We start from the raw sequence: 19,858 nt of genomic DNA, 5'->3' as shown, positions 1-19,858 counted from the left end.
GATGAAAATAAAATAGGGGTTATTGTGCCCTATATGCAACCAGGGGTTATTGTGCCCTGTGAAGAGATGAAAAAAATAAAATAGGGGTTATTGTGCCTATATTCAACCAGGGATTATTGTACCCTGTGAAGAAGACATGAAAAAAATAAAACAGGGGTTATTGTGCCCTATATGCAACCAGGGTTATTGTGCCCTGTGAAGACATGAAAAATAAAATAGGGGTTATTGTGCCCTATATGCAACCAGGGTTATTGTGCCCTGTGAAGACATGAAAAATAAAATAGGGTTATTGTGCCCTATATGCAACCAGGGGTTATTGTGCCCTGTGAAGACATGAAAAAATAAAATAGGGTTATTGTGCCCTATATGCAACCAGGGGTTATTGTGCCCTGTGAAGACATGAAAAATAAAATAGGGTTATTGTGCCCTATATGCAACCAGGGGTTATTTGTCCCTGTGAAGACATGAAAAATAAAATAGGGTTATTGTGCCCTATATGCAACCAGGGTTATTGTGCCCTGTGAAGACATGAAAAATAAAATAGGGATTATTGTGCCATATGCAACCAGGGTTATTGTGCCCTGTGAAGACATGAAAATAAAATAGGGTTATTGTGCCCTATATGCAACCAGGGTTATTGTGCCCTGTGAAGACATGAAAAATAAAATAGGGGTTATTGTGCCCTATATGCAACCAGGGTTATTGTGCCCTGTGAAGACATGAAAAATAAAATAGGGTTATTGTGCCTATATGCAACCAGGGATTATTGTACCCTGTGAAGACATGAAAAAATAAAATAGGGATTATATGTATATTTTTTATTTTTTTACTATATTATTATTATTATTATTATTATTATATTTAAGATCATTTATTTTATTTTATTTTTATTTTTGTACATTTTCCAAACATAAAAGAAACAAACAAAAATAAAAATAAAATAAAATGCCCCAGATTTTATTAAGAAAAAAATCTTTTTATTGTTATTATTATTATTATGGTGCATATTGTAGGAGAGACAGGGATTCAAGAACTTACCGTGGCGTTTGACTCTCGCGAATTACTTGCACGATTTTTCTTTGTACCTATTTTAAACAAAGAATATTTTGTTAGTTTTTCTAAATGGTGGTTGGTTTGTGACTTCGAATATCTTGTGGAGTTTGACTTTGAATCTGTGTTGGTTGAAAGAATCATCATATTGACGATTGCGCGAATAGCTTGAAGATGCTTTAGAGACGTCCTTATCTTCCTTGAAACACTTCTTATGAACATTTTGACCATTTCCATTTTGTGCACGTTGTGGGGTTCATCCTTTCCAAAGCAACTTTCTTGCTTTATCGATTTTCACACGGTATCGAATTTTTTGATATTTTTTTTTCTCGATTGGTTCACAGCCCTAGTCAATGTTGTGCATGCCCCCAACATTCAACTGGAAATACCGTAGTCAATTTCGCTACTTTAATTTGATTTTCTCACTTGACGCGAGTTTATGCTGAATGAGACTCAAAGAATACCGAACACAAGTACAAATGACACAAATGAAAGGGTTATGAAAGAAAAGTTATGTCTTTAGAAGAGGAAATAATAAGTATGTTTAAAAGGAATGAAAAGAATCTTATCTGAAAGTACGTGACCACTTAATGAATCATGACATGCATTTGGACTGAACGTTTGATCCTTCTAAGTTGTCCGAATCTTGAAACAATGTTGTACCTTTCAGTCTATAGCCTGACTTCTATCTTGATTGTGTGCTCATGCCAAGACGGAATGTCATCATTTGATCAATGGTGCCCTTCATGGTTTTCCACCAATAAGACATTCTTATCTCTTTCTCTCAACTTACTATCGTCTTATGGTGCCCGTGAGGGTTTTCACTCATAAGACTCTCTCATTTTTTTATTTTTTTATTTTTTGTTGTAACACACCGTAGGTCACAATGTCATGTCTCAGCCCTTGGAGAATTGAAGAATTATTGTTTTATTAGTGATTAGACCGAACCCCAATGAAGGGCTGCCTACGTATCCTCTTAGGAATCAGGTCGAACGTAGTTCAATGAAACTTTTTTTTTGCACCAGACAAGTGGTGTTTGAAATAAAGGAGGATACATTTTTATCCTCTCATCTTGAGAATGTCAATCATGAGAGTGTCATAACAAAAGTGTTAAACGTAGTATCTTTTGATCGAATCTGCGTTAACAATTGTGTCGATCGCCTTTTCCTCCATACTGCCAGTTGCAAAGCTCCTTTTGATAGCACTTGTTTAATAACATAAGGGCCTTGCCAATTTGGGGCAAACTTTCCTTTGGCCTCGTCTTGATGGGGAAGGATGCGTTTCACAACAAGTTGACCGACTTCAAAATTTCTTGGGCGTACCTTCTTGTTATAAGCTCGAGCCATCCTCTGCTGATATAATTGACCAAAGCAAATTGATGTCAACCGTTTTTCGTCTATCAGTGCTAATTGTTCTAACCTTGATTTAACCCATTCCGTGTCCTCAATTTCTGCTTCGACAATGATTCGAAGAGAAGGGATTTCAACTTCTGCGGGTATGACAGCCTCAGTTCCGTAAACCAATAAGTAAGGAGTTGCACCGACTGACGTACGAATAGTCGTGTGGTATCCCAAGAGAGCAAATGGTAGTTTTTCATGCCACTGTCTAGATCCTTGCACCATTCTCCTAAGAATCTTCTTGATGTTTTTATTTGCCGCTTCAACAGCCCCATTTGCTTTGGGTCGATAAGGGGTTGAATGACGATGAACAATTTTAAATTGCTCACAAACTTCCTTCATCAGGTGGCTGTTGAGATTCGCTGCATTGTCTGTAATAATGATTTTTGGTATGCCGAAACGACATATGATGTTTGAATGAACAAAGTCCACCACTGCTTTCTTGGTGACTGATTTGAATGTGACAGCTTCCACCCATTTGGTAAAGTAGTCGATGGCAACTAAAATAAACCGATGCCCATTAGATGCTTTCGGCTCAATCGGCCCAATAACGTCCATTCCCCAAGCCACAAAAGGCCACGGAGCAGACATAGGGTGAACTCTAAAGGGGGTGAGTGAATCAAGTCGCTATGAATTTGGCACTGATGGCACCTGCGTACAAATCGAAGCAATCTCGCTCCATGGTCAACCAATAGTACCCTGCCCGGATAATCTTTTTTGCTAGAACATAACCATTCATGTGAGGGCCACAAACCCCTGAATGCACCTCATTCATAATTGTTTCTGCTTCTTGAATATTCACACATCGCAATAGATTCAAATCTGGAGTCCTTTTATATAAGATATCGCCACTCAAGAAGAACCCATTGGCGAGTCGCCTAATAGTTCTTTTTTTATCTCTATCAGCATGTATTGGATATTCTTTAGCTTTTAAAAACCGTTTAATGTCGTGATACCAGGGCTCACCGTCTGGCTCTACTTCAATTATATTGCAATAACCATGTTGATCCCTAACTTGGATTTCCAACGGGTCAATATAGGTATTACCCGGGTATGGAAGCATCGAGGCTAGGGTGGCCAAAGCATCAGCTAACTCATTGTGAAACCTGGGAATGTACCTGAATTCAATGGACTTGAATCTTTTGATGAGGTTTTCTAAACATTGTTTGTACGGCATGAGTTTAATGTCTCGAGTCTCCCATTCGCCTCGAGCTTGTCGAATGAGCAAATCGGAATCCCCTAAAACCACCAACTCCTGCACATCCAGATTTATTGCCATATTCAAACCCATGATGCAAGCTTCGTATTCTGTTGTGTTGTTGGTAGAAAAGAATCGAAGTCGTGCTGTGGCAGGATAATGACATTCGTTTGGTGAGATAAGAACTGCCCCAATTCCTACTCCATTTTTGTTGACAGCCCCATCAAAATATAATTTCCACACGTGACCATCATTAGGAATTTCTTCCTCAATAGAGTTGATTTTTCATCAGGGAAGTATGTCCTTAGGGGCTCGTATTCGTCATCGACCGGATTCTCTGCTAAATGATCGGCCAACGCTTGTGCTTTCATGGCGGTGCGAGTGACATAAATAATATCAAATTCCGTAAGCAAAATCTGCCATTTTGCCAACCTACCTGTTGGCATGGATTTTTGAAAAATATATTTCAAAGGATCCATTCGAGATATAAGATAGGTCGTGTAGGACAAAAGATAGTGTTTCAATTTTTGGGCAACCCAAGTCAAAGCGCAACAAGTCTTTTCTAACAGAGTGTACTTTGCCTCATAGCTTGTGAACTTTTTGCTCAAATAATAAATGGCTTGTTCCTTTTTTCCCGTAATGTCATGTTGTCCTAAAACGCAACCAAATGAATTATCCATCACTGAAAGATATAAGAATAACGGCCTACAGGTTCTGGTGGGACCAATACCGGAGGGTTTGCTAAATATTCCTTAATTTTGTCAAAAGCCTCCTGACACTCACTTGTCCATTTGATAGCAGCGTCCTTTTTCAACAACTTGAATATCGGCTCACATGTGGCGGTGAGTTGAGCAATGAACCTGCTGATATAGTTTAACCTTCCCAGAAAACTCATGACTTCAGTTTTGGTTTTTGGAGGTGGCAATTCTCGAATGGACTTTATCTTAGAGGGGTCCAATTCAATGCCTCTTCGACTAACTATAAAACCCAAAAGTTTGCCAGATGGCACTCCAAATGCACATTTAGCTGGATTAAGCTTGAGGTTGTACTTTCTCAATCTTTCGAAGAATTTTCTTAGATCACGCACATGGTCGCTTGCGTTCTAGATTTAATGATGACATCATCGACATATACCTCAACTTCTTTATGCATCATGTCATGGAATATGGTAGTCATAGCTCTCATGTAGGTTGCTCCCATTCTTCAGACCGAATGGCATGACTCTATAACAATATGTACCCCATGGGGTGGTGAAAGCAGTTTTTTCTGCATCTTCTTCATCCATGAGAATTTGGTGATATCCGGCGTAACAGTCCACAAAAGATTGAATCTCGTGTTTGGCACAATTATCAACCAGGATGTGAATGTTGGGTAATGGAAAATTGTCCTTTGGACTTGCTTTGTTTAAATCTCTGTAATCAACACAAACTCTGATCTTTCCATCTTTCTTTGGCACTGGCACAACATTAGCCAACCAGGTAGTGTATTGGACAACTCTGATCACATTTGCAGTCAGTTGCTTCATGATTTCCTCTTTAATTTTATCGCTCATGTTGTCTTAAACTTTCTCTGCTTTTGCTGGACAGGTGGAAAATCAAGATGTATTGGATTTAAACATAATAATAATATGCGATTCAAAAAACTTCATATTATTGGAATCGAGTTTTCATACAAGTATTCTATTTAAATCATGCGAGAATTTAGAGTTACCTCGGTGCGAAAATTAATACCACAAAAACAACTGCTACGATCTACTGATTTCCAAAGTTAATAGCTAATATTAACTTTAAAGAGCCATGAATCCGAAACCTTGAGTGAAACCTTGAACGTTGACTTAATTTTCAAAATAAAACTCACTTTTTGTTATCTTTTTTTTTTCTCTGTGTTTTTGTGTATCTCTGTATATGTCTGTCTTTTTTCTTTACTGAGCGTGTGTTTTTATAATTGTTTTGGGTGTGAGTCTTGTGCTAATTAAAAGGAACGTGATGGAGTGGGAATATAATTTAATTTAAATTTTAGTTGAGAATTTTAGGGTTGAGATAAAGGAAGAAAAATAGTAATATGATATTTAACAAAAAAAATAAAAAAGAAAGAAAGAAAGAACGAAGAGAAAAGAAAGAAAGAAATAATAATAATAATAATAATAATAAAAACAAACGTGTAAAAGATCGTGCAAGAACAAAACAAACAAAAAAATAGAATAAAAAAAAAATAAAACTAAATGGAAGGAGATTTTTTAGCAAATAAGTTAAGGAAGTTGAGGGTAATTAGGATAAAGGTAAGGTAATTTTGAAAATTTTTAGGACTCTTCTTTTTATCTTTTATTATTATTATTTTTTCTACTTTTCCATGATATATACGACTATTATTATTTTTAGACTAAATAAAATTTGAAAGATTAAAACAAAATACGTTAAATTCAAAAGCTTTCTTTATTAAACTTTAAAACATAAAGTGAGCTTATAATTTGTTGTAATTTTCAATTTATTTTAAATATAAACCCTACTGAAATAATAATATTTAAGTATTAAAATTGGGTGTAAAATTTTTATGTTTTGGTCAAAACTTAGGTGTTCACACTAAGGAATCATCTAAAAAGTATGATCCTTTTTCTGCCCATGATGGCTACATGGTTTATGGGGGCTTGAGTTAATATAACTCGCGTCCCCCATATCGGTGCTCAATACTACTCCCAAAATATACTTAGCTCATATGTTTTGAAAACAACTTCTTCCTGGTTTGAGATAATTGCTCAAACTTAGATTAAAAAGCTCTCTTGAAATCAATGTTCCCTTTTGGGTGTTCAAAACTCTTTTGGAAATCTCAGTTTCCTCCCATCTTAAATGTGGAAACATTTACTCTTGAAATACTTAGTTCTCATATATCATTTTAAAAGAAAATGAACTTTGCTCTTACTCTTTACTCAACTTCAAAAATTAAGTCTTAAAACAAAGTTAAAAACATTTTGCAAAAGACTTCTTGAAAAGACTTTTGAAAGAACTTCGTAGACTTGGCTCTTGACTTTCATTGACTTTGGATTTATGGATTCAAGTTATGATTCATGTTTATGGATGATTTCTAGGTGTTTAGAAGTCATTTAGAGTAGTTAGGATCAATGGAAAGTGTTAATAAACTTTAAATGGACTTAAATGACAAAAGCTAGGTGAAAAACGCCGATTCAGACGCGTCCCTAGCGCGCCGTACCAGGCCCCAATTTACTGGGGCTCGTTTTGGGCGCACTGCAAGCGCGTCGCTCCAGCCTCCTGGCGCTATGGGGGCGCGACGGGCCTGGCCCTTCCTAGGTACGTCTGACGAGTTTTTCAACTTATTTTCTAATCCTAAATCGTTTTAAATCGATTCCTTTTCTCAATACTTTCTTAGATTCAGATACCCAACTTATGTACACTATAATCTAACTCGGAATAACTCCTAACAATAGCTAAAACGTATCAAGAAAACCCATCAATCCCATGTAAGTTCAAGAATGAAAACAATTCAAGAACATAACTCAAGAACATCAAATTCTAACTCTTTTAGAACGAAATCACTGAATTAAATATGCTTGGCACGTGGGTGAACTAACCCGACGCTATGTGATCTCACATACCTTGTAGCGATCACCCCCGACGAATTCCACAAGCCAAACTTCGACGATCTTGAATGTTCTTGCTTCTTCTGCTCCTTTCTACTTAGCACTAGCGTGAAAACCCAAATTGTCAAATTGAATAAAATCTGATTTAACCCATATTAAACTCCTAAAATGGATTAAAATAATAGGGCAATGAAAAGACTAAAGTACCCCTTAAAATTCTGGATTGGACATTTCCTTAATCCAGTAGCCCAACTTCCAAAGGGAATAACTCACTCATCCGAACTTAGAATCACACAAACTTGGAAATGTTGGAAAGATCATTCCAAGAGCTTTCCATCCATATATGGAACTACACCTAACTCTTCCTGAGCTAGGAGTTATGGTCGTTTGAAGTTGACCAAAAACTCACTTTAACTTAAAATTTTGCAGATTTCCTTGTACTTTCCAAAAATGACTATTTCTAGATTTTAACTTCTTTCTAGTTCTTTCTAGTTGCAAGATGTTACAAATAAGATTATAATACCTTAACCCCATTCCTAGTGGTTGTCTTAACTTGAAACTCTTCTTAAGTTAGAGAATTGACTTTTGAATATTATTATTTACAAGTAAAATTACCCGCGCTTCGCGTGAGAATTTAATATCACCAAATTTATAAAATAATACGTAAAACCTATCATTCATTCAACTAAAATACTATATTATCTTACATACAAGATTACGTAGTAACAAAGATTAGTAATGTAAAGGAAAATGAAAATGATTACATCTTATTATTTGCCCTTAATAACATAAGGATAAATTAATGACTATAAAAATACATACCAGGATCAATAACATAAGCAATGGTGCAGTGAGCTAGTCAACAGGAGCAAAGTACACAAATATTTAATCGTGAAGAAGAAGAAGATGAGGTTCAGAATTTTCGTTGTTTTAAAATGAGAGGAAATTCCTCTATTTATAGACAACAAGGGTAGTGTCAACAAATGTTTAGTGTGCCTTATCGAAAAAGTTAGAACTATTTGGAAAAGTTGCAACACTTCGGAAAGGCCCATAAAAGTCAAAACTTTCATAAAAGTCACATCTGTTCATTAAAGTCGTAACTTTTCATAAAAGTCGCAACTCTTCATTAAAGTTGCAACATTTCATAAAAGTCACAACTTTCATAAGTGTCACAACTTTTCATGAAAGGGAAAGATTGTTTTGGAAATAAATAAATTAAAAGGAAATTCTGGTTTGTGGTGGCTCCACATAGGCGAGCCTAAGGTTCTCTTTTATATATATATGATATGATTACTGTAATAATAAAACAAGGTAGACTAAGTGTTAAGTCTTTTTATACTAACTAATTGTTTGTTGAAATTATCCCACTTTATGATCTAATTATTAAGAATTCATCACCAACTTAATTAATATCCAATGACATTTAAAAAAATAATCTAAAATATTTAAGATTTGTAAAGAAATAAAGGAAGATCTCTAGAATGAGTATTCTAAAGAGAAAAGTATAGAAATGTTCTAGAAAAGGTAATTCTAGAATTAGGTTGTTAGAAGACCGTTCTAGAATATAATAGAAAACCCCTTAGATAGATTCTCCCATCACCACATGTAAATAGAGGTGGTTCATTGTATTGTAACCAACCAGAAGTAAGAAAGCAAGTAAAAAAGTAAGTTAATAAGTGAAAAGAAAGCAAAAGAGCAAATAACAAGTGTGTGAGATAAGAGAGAGCCGCTAGAGTGTGAGCACAAGAAATATTTTGTGTTAGAATTGTAATACCATAGATGGTCCTTACTTTGATATAATAAAATTATGAATGTTAGAAATCCATTATGTCCATCACCAAAACAATATCCAACAAGTGGTAGCAAGGTAGCAACTCAAAGAAGATCTTACAAGCTATTGTCGGCGGCTACAAATCGCGAGACACTTATCAATGACGGATTTCACAAGCAACCTTAATAGCATTGAGAAGCTCAATACAAACAACTACGAATCATGGTGCACGAGAATGCAATATTATTTTCTCAGCCAGGAATTATGGGATATCATCTGTGGATCACACCACACCACTAAAGATGTTGATGCAGCAAAAAGGTAGAAGGCCAAAGATGGAAATGTCATGTATGCTCTCAGTGTAACAATTGAGGATGAGTTCTTGCAATGATTTAAGACGGCCAAGACACCCAAAGAATCTTGGGACACACTGGCGGCGATTTTCACAAAGAAGAATGATGCGAGATTGCAAAGGTTTGAAAATGATCTTTTGTTGATCTCTCAACGAAATATGAAGATTAGTAAAAAAAATTCAAAAGTAAATCTTCACTTAATGAAATATCAAAATTATATCTAGAGAATGTTATCACAGAGACTAGAATGAGGCGAATCATTGTTCATGGTCTAAGGCCAAAATATATAGGCATAATTACAGTCACACGAGGATGGGCCACAAAACCAACTTTTTTGAGTTGGAAAATATGTTGGCAAGTGAAGAAGATTTGGAGAAACCATTATCAAGTCTCACTATAAAAGATGAAGATAAGACACTCTTAAGTAAAAGGAAAGACTATAAAAAGAGAATCAAAGAGAAGCTCACGTCCTGGAGGAGACCAAAAGAATCAACATCAAAGAAGTCAACAACAAAACAAGCAGGCGAAAGGCTTCAACAACCGGTAAATGGAGAAGTGCTACAATTGTGGAAAGAAAGTACATTACACAGAGACTACTGGTACAAGAAAGTTGAAGGTAATGTAGCTACTTCTTCCCAAAACCAACAAGATGAAGAGAAAGAATGGGACTTTGAGACCTTTTATACATTTGAAGAAAGAAATCAACAAAAGGAGCTTATCCCCTATCACTCTACAAAAGAAGAAGAGATTGCACTTACAACTATAAGTGAGATGATTGGTGATTATAAAAGGCTCATCAAAACATGAGTGAATATAAAGGCGGTCGAGTAGTGGTGACCACAAATAATTCAAAATGTGAATAATCCATATTGGCAAGACAGTGTCCGTGCCTCATCACAGGTCAAGATAAGTGAAACTTCAAAATATCTACCATGTTCCAAGTATGAAGAAGAACTTATTATCTATATTGCAACTAACACATTATGGTAACTATGTCTTGTTTGGGCCAAGTAACGTAAAAGTACATTGAAATAGTTTATCTATGGCATGCATGTCTTGGGCACGTGAGCTACAGCAAATTAAAAATCATGATGCAACAATCAAAATTAAAAGGTCTTCCCCAACTTGAGATTAGAGGAGACACTATCAGTATTGGATGTCAATATAGGGAAGCACATCAACTTCCCTATGGATAATTGAAGTATCAAGTGAAAGAGCCATTGGAGCTAGTACACTCAGACTTGTTTGGATATGTAAAAGAGTCCTCCATCAGTGGTTATCGTTACATGGTGAAATTCATTTATGAATTCTCAAGGTATGTATATATTTATTTTTTAAAAGAGAAATCTGAAGTATTTGATAGGTTTAAAGAGTTTCAACATACTGTGGACAATATTATTGGAAGGAAAATCAAAAGTCTTCGTACGAACAATGGGGGAGAATACACTTCACAAGGGTTCAATGACTATATTAAAGAAAAGATGATAAAGAGACATTTTACTTGCCCAAATACAACACAACAAAATGGAGTGATTGAAAAAATAGAAATTGATATGCAGAAGTATGTTGCATAGTATGAATGTACCAGCAAGGCTTTTTGATAGAATGCATGAAGAATATTATCCACATCACTAACCGGTTGCCGCAAGCAAGATGAAGATTCATCTCACCATTTGAGAAATTTAATAAGATGATTCCTATGGAAATCCACTTTTGAGTTTTTAGTTGTGTGGGCTATGTGTTCATGCCAGATCATCTCCACAACAAGTTTGATAAAAAAAGCTATATGTTGCATCTTTGTTGGATACGATGAACAAATAAAAGGATGGAGGTGTTGTGAACCTACCACAAACCAGACGTATGTGTGAAGAAATATGGTATTTGATGAAGCGTCAGCTTGGAGGTCCAATAAAGTCTCCCTTATAGACTCAATAGCTCTTGAGTAAAATGATCAATATATGCTTATCGATTTAGAACAAGGGAACAAGATAGAATCTAAGAAGGAGGTATCTCCCCAAATGAAAAGAGGAGCTTATGGAAAACTGGATCTTGTTTGTCACACCCCGAGGCAACCCCCTAGACGCTGACACGGGACTTAGGATAACGAGTGACCCCAAGCTAATCCTGCTGGCATAACATAAGCATACTATGATAACAAAACTGATGCGGAAACTTAAATATCATGAAAATAAAAGTGATGGGCAATACCCATTCTAAAACAAAATATATATTCCGGGAGTTTAATACAAAAGGAATATCAAACTCAAATACTAAGCTGAAACTAACTATGTCTGGAAATAAGCCTCTAAACTGACTAGAAATGTTAGGACAAGCCCTAACTAGATCTAGCAAAACTGAAAATAAAAGACTGAAATATTGAAATGATAACATGATTGTTGTCCTTGAAGAATGAGGACTCACCACTGATGCTGCTGAACTGGAGATCGGGAATCGATCTATGCGTGATCTGACTGCTGAGGACATGTACCTACATCACGACAAGATATAGCGCAATATATGCATCAGTACTTGAAAGGTATTAAGCATGCAAGATAGAATAAAGCTAAAATAAACATATAACTGAAGAAGCAATAAAGCAAGAGAATAATCTGACCATGATATAGATACTGAAGACTGAGCTAGCTAAATGAAATGACAAATTTATAACATGCTGAGACTGAATACTGAGTATACTGAAATGGTCAATGCAATAGAGTCTGACTGAACTGTGGGAGCTAATAATAATCGATAATAAAACCACATGAGCTAGATGTGGAGTCTGATGTATACACCCCATCGAGAGGACCCAATATACCCTGCCAGAGGTATAGAGGCATGCTGGCGTGATCACTAAAATGATGCCCACAGAGGGGACTTACAACCTACTTGGCTAGTTGTTCTGGAACTATTTGGGTACACTGAACCCTAGTCCAACTCGACATTACTTTACTCCCAATAGATTAAGTGATTAACATATTATGACTGGATTTCTGTAATGTATTGGATAGCTCAAAATGACATGCAAACTAGGAATGCACATTAATAACTGATAATGACACATTCAAAACTGAGGCATATATATAAGAAATAACTGAAATATCTAGCCTAGCATGTGTAATTCAAGAACTAAAGAGATACATAGCCAGGGTTCTGAAATTCATGCAATAAATTGAGTAATAGCATACTAATTTGATTTGGATCATTCTAACAGCTAAAAACCCAACAATACTAACATTCAAGAAACCCTAGGTCTAAATGATATTAAGGGAGTCAAGATTCTGACTGAAAACTAGGGACCTAATAGGTGAAAGGAATCCTCTAGTGAAATCCCACATACCTGGTAATGAATTCCATGGAGAAATCTTTCGATTTCGGGACTAGAACTGATGGAATCTTTTTGCGTTCTTGAACTAGGGTTACTCACCTTTTTCTCCTTCTTCACTTACATTTTTCTATGTTTTGATCAATGATTTGACATAGGTAAATTCTAGTTATATTTCTAAGCTTAAATTGACTAAAACCACACAATTTTTTGGTTAAAACGACGTAGTTTAGGTGACCAACGAAATAGAAAAAGACCGAAAGACCCCTGACTTAAACTGCTGACGGGCTGACAACGACCACTTTCACGGACCGTGAAAGGGACCACGTACAGTAAAGTCGGTCGTGGTCTTCACTTGGACTAAAGGCTTGAGGGTCTAAGTTCACGGGCGCTACCACGGACCGTGAAGGTGTCCGTGGTCTCAGTACAAGAAAAGTGTGAATTACATGGGGACTTTCCTGGGGATTAGTATGAAAATCCGTAGTAAACTTATTTTCCTGCAAATTTTCATACTAATCCCCATGTAATTCATACTTTTCTTGTAGTGTCTTCACTTGGGCTGTGGTTTGGAGGGGACTAACAAGGGGGCTACTAGTTCAACCTTCACGGACGCCCTCACGACCTATTGTGAGGACCAAGGACAGTGAAAGTCCCTGTGGTCCTTACTTGGGCGAGGGGTGTCTGAGGGATAGACTAGGGAGCTACTACCGAGATGTCAAATATGCCACAACGGCCCGTCGTTAAGACCACATACCATGAAGGTGCCCGTGGTCTGATGTCTTGGCCTGGTGAGTCCAAGCCTTGATCACAGGTAGGTCAACAGACCGTGGACCCTATCAAGGTCTGTGAACTCTGTTGTGGTTAACTGTTGTAAGTAATTTCTGAATTTTTTTCTGGGTCTGGTTTTGGAGGTGTTACAATATCTCCCATTGGGAACATCGTCCTCGAAACAAGGCAAAACTAGCTGAAATTGAGGGAAAGAGCTACAAACCCTACGACTAAACACTGAAGACTAAATTTTTGACTGAACTGAGTTCCAAAACATGCAAATACGCTAAAAATGCAAGTACACACTGAAGGAACATGATATTAAGACTCAACTTATGCATGAATGACTGAAAAACTGAAGAGGAACTATTACCTCAAGCTGGAGTGGAATCAGAAGGAAAGAGGTGAGGATACTTGGACTTCATGGCTGCTTCTGCTTCCCAAGTAACTCCATCTACGGACTGACTCCTCCACCAAACCTTGACTGAAGCGATTTCCTTGTTTCTCAACCTTCTAACCTGATGATCAAGAATCTCAACTGGTACATCCTCATAAGAAAGAATATCTTTCACAACCACACTCTCTAATGGCGCTACGGATGCTGGATCACCCACACACTTCTTCAATAGTGAAATGTGAAAGACTGGATGCACTGCTACTAAATCTGCTGGCAACTCTAACTCATAAACCACTTTACAAATCCTTTTCAATAATCAGTAAGGGCCTACATATCTGGGACTGAGCTTCCCTTTCTTTCCAATCTCATCACTCTTTTCATCGGTGACACTTTCAGGAAAACCCAATCACCAAATTGGAACTCTAGTTCCCTTCTCCTTACATCTGCATAGGATTTATGGCGACTCTGGCTAGGGTGTCACCTAATGTTCCACTGTGCCAAGCTCTGCAGGAGAAAATCTAGTCAGCGAGATAAAAGAGTAGTCGACGAGTCAGCGAATGATTCTGTGATGTAGTAATCTATCGCCTAACGTTACAGAACTTGAATTTGTTGAAGGCCAATGCAAAAGGCGATGAACAGACCAAAGGGCGGATCTCCAAGTGTATCGGCGATCCCGACTAACTTCGTCGAGTGATCCTTCGCAACACAAATTTTTGAAAAACTATAAATACTCTTTTAAATTTGTAGCTTAGCATCAAATTTTTATCAGATTTTGAGAGAATCATTTTATTTTTCAAGTTTTAGAAATTAGAGTTTTTGGGAGACATTGTGCTTGAGCTTTGAGGATTTGAAGTTTTCCAATTCCAAGAAATTGTAAGTGGGTATCGAAGAATCTTCATCTTTGACATGTGTAAATACATTTTCTATCGTACCCGTTTGATGGAAACATTTTTCGGTATCGATTTCTATATCTTTACTATGTCTAGCTAAAATCCCAATTTTTAGGGTGTGAATATGGGTTAAATTTACTGCTGGGTAATGCTAATTGATGGTTAATTTGCTGTTTAGATGTGATTTCATTCAGTAGTTGTGTTTGAATTTAATGGGATTGTAGTTGCAAATACAATTTTATTTTCTTGTTTTGGGCTTGCGAGAGAGAGAGGTTTTAAAACCAAAACTACTGAATTGATAATCGGTGGTTATTGGGTTATCGTGGGTTCAACTCGAGAGAGTGAATCCTAACCCTCTCCCACACATTCAGCTCGAGAAAGTGAATGGACTAAGGCGAAGGTTGTGCTAAAAGGCAACTTATCGGTGTTCGAGAGAAACAAATTTGATTCGGGGTAAATTGTTCGAGAGAAAATTTACCCCCACTAAAGTCTAGCTTAGTTACAAATTTACAGCGATTTACTATCAGAAGCATTTACCCGGTTGTTTATTTTAGCCCATACTCCTAGAATTCCGTCTCCTTATTCGTGTTTCTATTTTTTTGTTGTTTTTAGTTGTTAACTTGACTACAAACCCTCCTTGATAATTGACACTTATGTTACCATTTTAATTTGATATGTTTTTCCTCGTATATGTCTTTAGCTATAATTGACTAGAACTGATTTGTATTTGGCTATCAATTCTCCAAACCACTCCCTGTGGGAACGATCCCAACCCTTGGTTGGTTTATATTAGTACTCGTGATCGTTGGCACTTGAAATGGAAGTAGTGTCTTGATACGTGAAGTAAAAATGACGCTGCTGCCGGGGAGTTGTGTTATTTGAAATTTTTTAGTTAAGTTGAACTTTGGTCTTGTTAATTGTAGTTCTACTTACTTAACTTTTAGTTTTAGTTTTTGTGTAGGTGTTTTAAGTAGGAAATTGGAACATGTCTGGTGGCAATGGTAGCCAAATGGACCTCTCTCTTTTGAGGATGATGTCTCTTCGGGATACCATCTTAAGTTTTAGACAATTGGAGGGAGAGTCATCCTTGAGTTGTGGCTGAGATTGAAGACACTATTCCTGTAATGCCCAACTCATGGAATCTTAGAAAGCGTGCTATTGGACTGCTTCTACAAAAGTCTTTGCCTGGAAAACAAAAGAATGGCTGACCAAATATTTCCAGGAGGCCTCTCAAGACTGCCCTACCCAATAACAACCCAACTCCTTGATCACATGGCCGTGACCAACAAGGAGATTGAGAAAGACCATATTTTTTCCACACTGTTAACTCAGCTAGATCTGGTGGCCAAGAAGATCATGGAATTGGGAACACCGAATAAAAGGAAAGACCAGTACATTCCCTCTCATGAGCGTATAAATCCCAATGCGAACGAGGGTGGAAAAATAGAGGAGATACTCTCACTCATTCTCCACAAAGTCGAAAGTCACGACAAGATGTTGAATGTGATAAAGGAGAATGTCTTACTGCTGAATGAAATAACTGCTTCCCAATTCATATTTGTTCAGCAACTGGACACCCAAATGGGTCATGTATGGTCTCTTCTCTACCCCACAAATCAAAATTAAGTGGGGAACTCGTTCCACGACGTTAAATAAGGCACTTCTTGGGAGGCAACCCAAGGTTTTAATTTCTTTCTTTTAAGTTTAGAATAATGGTGTGTTGATTTTACAGGTTGAAGTGCGAAAAGTGTTTGAGAAGAGCAGGATGGCGAGCAAAAGTTCCAATTGGTGAAACGCCGAAGGGGTCGGCGACCCCGAAATTGACTATTGTTGGACTCAAGACAACAACAAATTGGAGTCTATTAAACTCGGCGAGCCCAGGAATATATGTGCGAATCTTTGATTTTGTTGGTGATCACGAAATAATCCGCCGTTTGGACCTGCATATTAACTAGAGCTCTTGCAAAGCTCGGCGAGGTAAGGTACCATTCGGCGTGTCACTGAGTGAATCGGCGAGTACGACTAATGTCGCCAAGTGGATGAAAATTGGATGTTTTTTTTAAAAAAAAGAGGCCAAAGGTCAACTTCATACTCTCTCACTTTCCCTCTTTTTAATCTTCCAAATCTCGCACCTATTTAGTATTTTCATTAGTTTTGCATTTTCGAAGTGTTATATTCGTTGAATTGTGCTCGGAGTTGGAATACTTTGTCGTCTAGCACTTAGATTTTATATTGTTCAGCATAAGAGGTCGGTTTTCCAAACCTCGTGTTTATTATTATCGCATTTTTTAATCATTTACAAATGATCTAATCTTAGTGATGTGTGTTGGGCCTCTCTAATCTTAGTTGTTTTGAATTTTTCTATTTTTAAAATTGAAACTCTTGCCCATATTGTTGTGATTGTTGAAATCCCGTATTCTTGCGCTTTGACATGAATTAAAATATGCCAGGGTTGTTCTTGAATGTCATTGATATTAGTTGGGTGAAGGTTTAGTAGCCTGTGTTTGCGCCAAATGACGTGAATTACCTGATGAAAGAATGAGTGATGCAGTTCTTAAGGGCAAAACTTGTCAAATGGGCCAAATTTGGAAATACCGGGAGAATTTTGAGTGTCCCGGGGTAATGGGTGTTACGAGTCTTGCTTAAATTTAACTAGTGCTTGGTTTAATTTTGTTTTCAGTGGTTGCTGGGTAGAATTTGAGAAGATGGGTTGAAAATAGGCACGATTGGGTCGTTTGGCGAGCTGGGTCTAACTCACCGAACCACTTGGCGGTTCGCCTAATGTCCCCATCTCGCCTTTAATTTCATGATTTATGTGTTGTTGTGTTCTGTAACTTTCGGCAAGAAACCTGAGGTCGCCGAAGGCACTCGGCGACTCGCCGAGGGTCTTCTTGATCTCCCTTTGTCTGCACCCTTGAACCCTTTTTGCACTGTACCTTTCGGAGAGAAATTTCTTGCTCGCCAAAAGCTGTTGGCAATTCGCCGAAAGACCTTTTCCTTCGCTGACCTGCCTAGAATTCTGAGCCAACCCTTTCGGCGAGCCCGACCTAGCTTGCCAGAGCAATTCGGTGGCCCGCCGACTGTTTCAACGTGTTTATTTGCAAGTTGTTTTACCTGTGAGTTTGATTAAAGTTTATCCAACTTTTCCCAATGTTTTGCAGACATGGCCAAACCTAAAGTTGTAGCACGTAACATGCCACCTCGAGGAAAAGCAAAAAGGATTACACTGAATGAGGATATAGCTGCATCCAAGGGCAAGGCCTCAAAACTCTGCACAACTGGGAGAAAAGGCAAGGGTAAAGGCAATACACCTGCATCACCAGAGGCAAGCTCTGACAGTGATGGCATCTATGACACTTACCTCACCACTTCTAAGAGTGAAGGTGAGCATCAGGAGCCTCAAATTATAGCGTCTGATGATGATGAGCTTGTAGCAGTGCAAAGGATAGAGCTACGATCTAAAAAGTTGAAGGATCCGTCTAGGATCCAGACTCCTTAGACTACTCTTTCTCCTCCAGCTCCAGAACAAGCAGTGGTCCTAGCACCACCAGTTCAGGGTCCTCTCCCCAAGTCCATGAACATATTGAATACTGAAGGGCTGAGGACGATTATTGAGGAAAAATGTCTGTCCACGGGTGAAAATGATTGATAGGTATCCAGAGATTATGAGCTACCTCAAGTATCATGATTTCCAGATCTTCACCAAGCCCTGTGGTCCATATATTCCAAATTGGGTCTGGGAATTCTATGCTTCTTATGGAACCTTGATACCACAAAGAAAGAAGCAAGCAGCAGCATTCAAACCAGTTGACTATGTAGTCGTTCGGGGAAGGAAAGTCAAGTGTGACCATGCCATTATTGATGCTAGCCTAGATCATCCTGAGGACATTGAGGATGTCTATCAGTACATGATTAGGAGTGAAAAGCTAGACAACATGAAGAAGTGGTTAGCTCCGCTGATTTCAGACGACACTCCCAAGTGCCTTGAGGTTGGTGCTGTTATTGAAAAGAAGGACCTCAACATGGCAGATCGGTATTGGTTCGGTTTCATCAGTAGTACGATCATGCCATCCCAAAATGAGTCTATTAATCAAAAGGAGATCTTGTGCCGACAAGACCAGTGACTGGGTGGAGAGTATGCATGGACTATCAAAAGCTTAACTCATGGATCGAGAAAGACCATTTTCCAATGCATTTTATGGACCAGATGCTTGACCAATTACTAGAAAGAGGGTGGTATTGTTTTTTGGATGGGTACTCCGGTTATAACCAAATCTATATTGCGTCGGAAGACCAAGAAAAAACCACTTTCACTTGCCCTTATGGAACATTTGCATTCAAAAGAAGGCCATTCGACTATGTAATGCCCCAACCACATTTCAACGTTGCATGTTGTCTATCTTTGCGGATATGGTCGAAGACTCTATGGAAGTATTTATGGATGACTTTTCGGTCATAGAGGATACGTTTGAAGAGTGCTTAACACACCTAGGGAAAGTGCTTCAAAGATGCGTGGAATGAACCTGGTCTTAAATTGGGAGAACATTCATTTCATGGTGAAGGAAGGCATTGTTCTAGGACACAAGGTGTAGCAACAACGACTAGAAGTTGATAAGGCAAAAATTGAGGTAATTGGGAAAGTACCCCCTCTGATTTCAGTAAAGGGTATTCGCAGCTTCTTGGGGCATGCAGGTTTCTACCGAAGGTCATTAAAGACTTCTCTAAGATTGCATGTCCACTATGCAAACTACTGGAGAAGGAAATGAAGTTCTATTTTGATGATGCTTGTATGACCGCATTTAAGTGTTTGAAAGAAAAATTAGTATCCAGCCCAATTACCATCAGTCCTGATTGGTCCAAATCTTTCGAAGTAATGTGTGATGCTAGTGGTAGGGCATTGGAAGTACTGTTGGGGTAAAAGGGCAACAAACTATTTCACCCAATTTATTACGCAAGCAAAACTCTGAATAGTTCCCAGTGAAATTATACAGTCACTGAACAAGAGTTGCTCGCAGTGGTCTATGCATTTGAAAAGTTCTGGGCATAGTTGCTAAGCACCAAAGTAATAGCGCACACTGATCATGCTGGACTCCGGTACTTGATGGTGAAGAAAGATGCAA

General features: G+C 37.8%; 2 protein-coding genes across 2 annotated transcripts; both read right to left on the bottom strand.

Annotated features, from left to right (window-relative positions):
* Window positions 1-2,135: 2,135 nt before the first annotated feature.
* Window positions 2,136-3,038, bottom strand: LOC125827532 (uncharacterized). Its single transcript, XM_049506824.1, has one exon. The coding sequence runs from the start codon at window positions 3,036-3,038 to the stop codon at window positions 2,136-2,138; it is 903 nt and encodes a 300-aa protein (XP_049362781.1).
* A 28-nt stretch (window positions 3,039-3,066) lies between these two features.
* Window positions 3,067-3,738, bottom strand: LOC125827531 (uncharacterized). The gene has a single exon (XM_049506823.1). It carries the CDS (start codon window positions 3,736-3,738, stop codon window positions 3,067-3,069), a length of 672 nt encoding a protein of 223 aa, XP_049362780.1.
* Between the last annotated feature and the right edge of the window lie 16,120 nt (window positions 3,739-19,858).

Source organism: Solanum verrucosum, unplaced genomic scaffold, assembly GCF_900185275.1.
Source record: "Solanum verrucosum unplaced genomic scaffold, falcon-dt-bn FXZP01000124.1, whole genome shotgun sequence".
In the NCBI taxonomy this organism is placed as follows: Eukaryota; Viridiplantae; Streptophyta; class Magnoliopsida; order Solanales; family Solanaceae; genus Solanum; species Solanum verrucosum.
This window is presented reverse-complemented; position numbering and strand designations above follow the sequence as displayed.

Bases quoted from the DNA above. Each gene is read 5' to 3' on its own strand.
- LOC125827532 (XM_049506824.1), bottom strand. From the start codon at position 3,038: ATGTCTGCTCCGTGGCCTTTTGTGGCTTGGGGAATGGACGTTATTGGG.
- LOC125827531 (XM_049506823.1), bottom strand. From the start codon at position 3,738: ATGGGTTTGAATATGGCAATAAATCTGGATGTGCAGGAGTTGGTGGTT.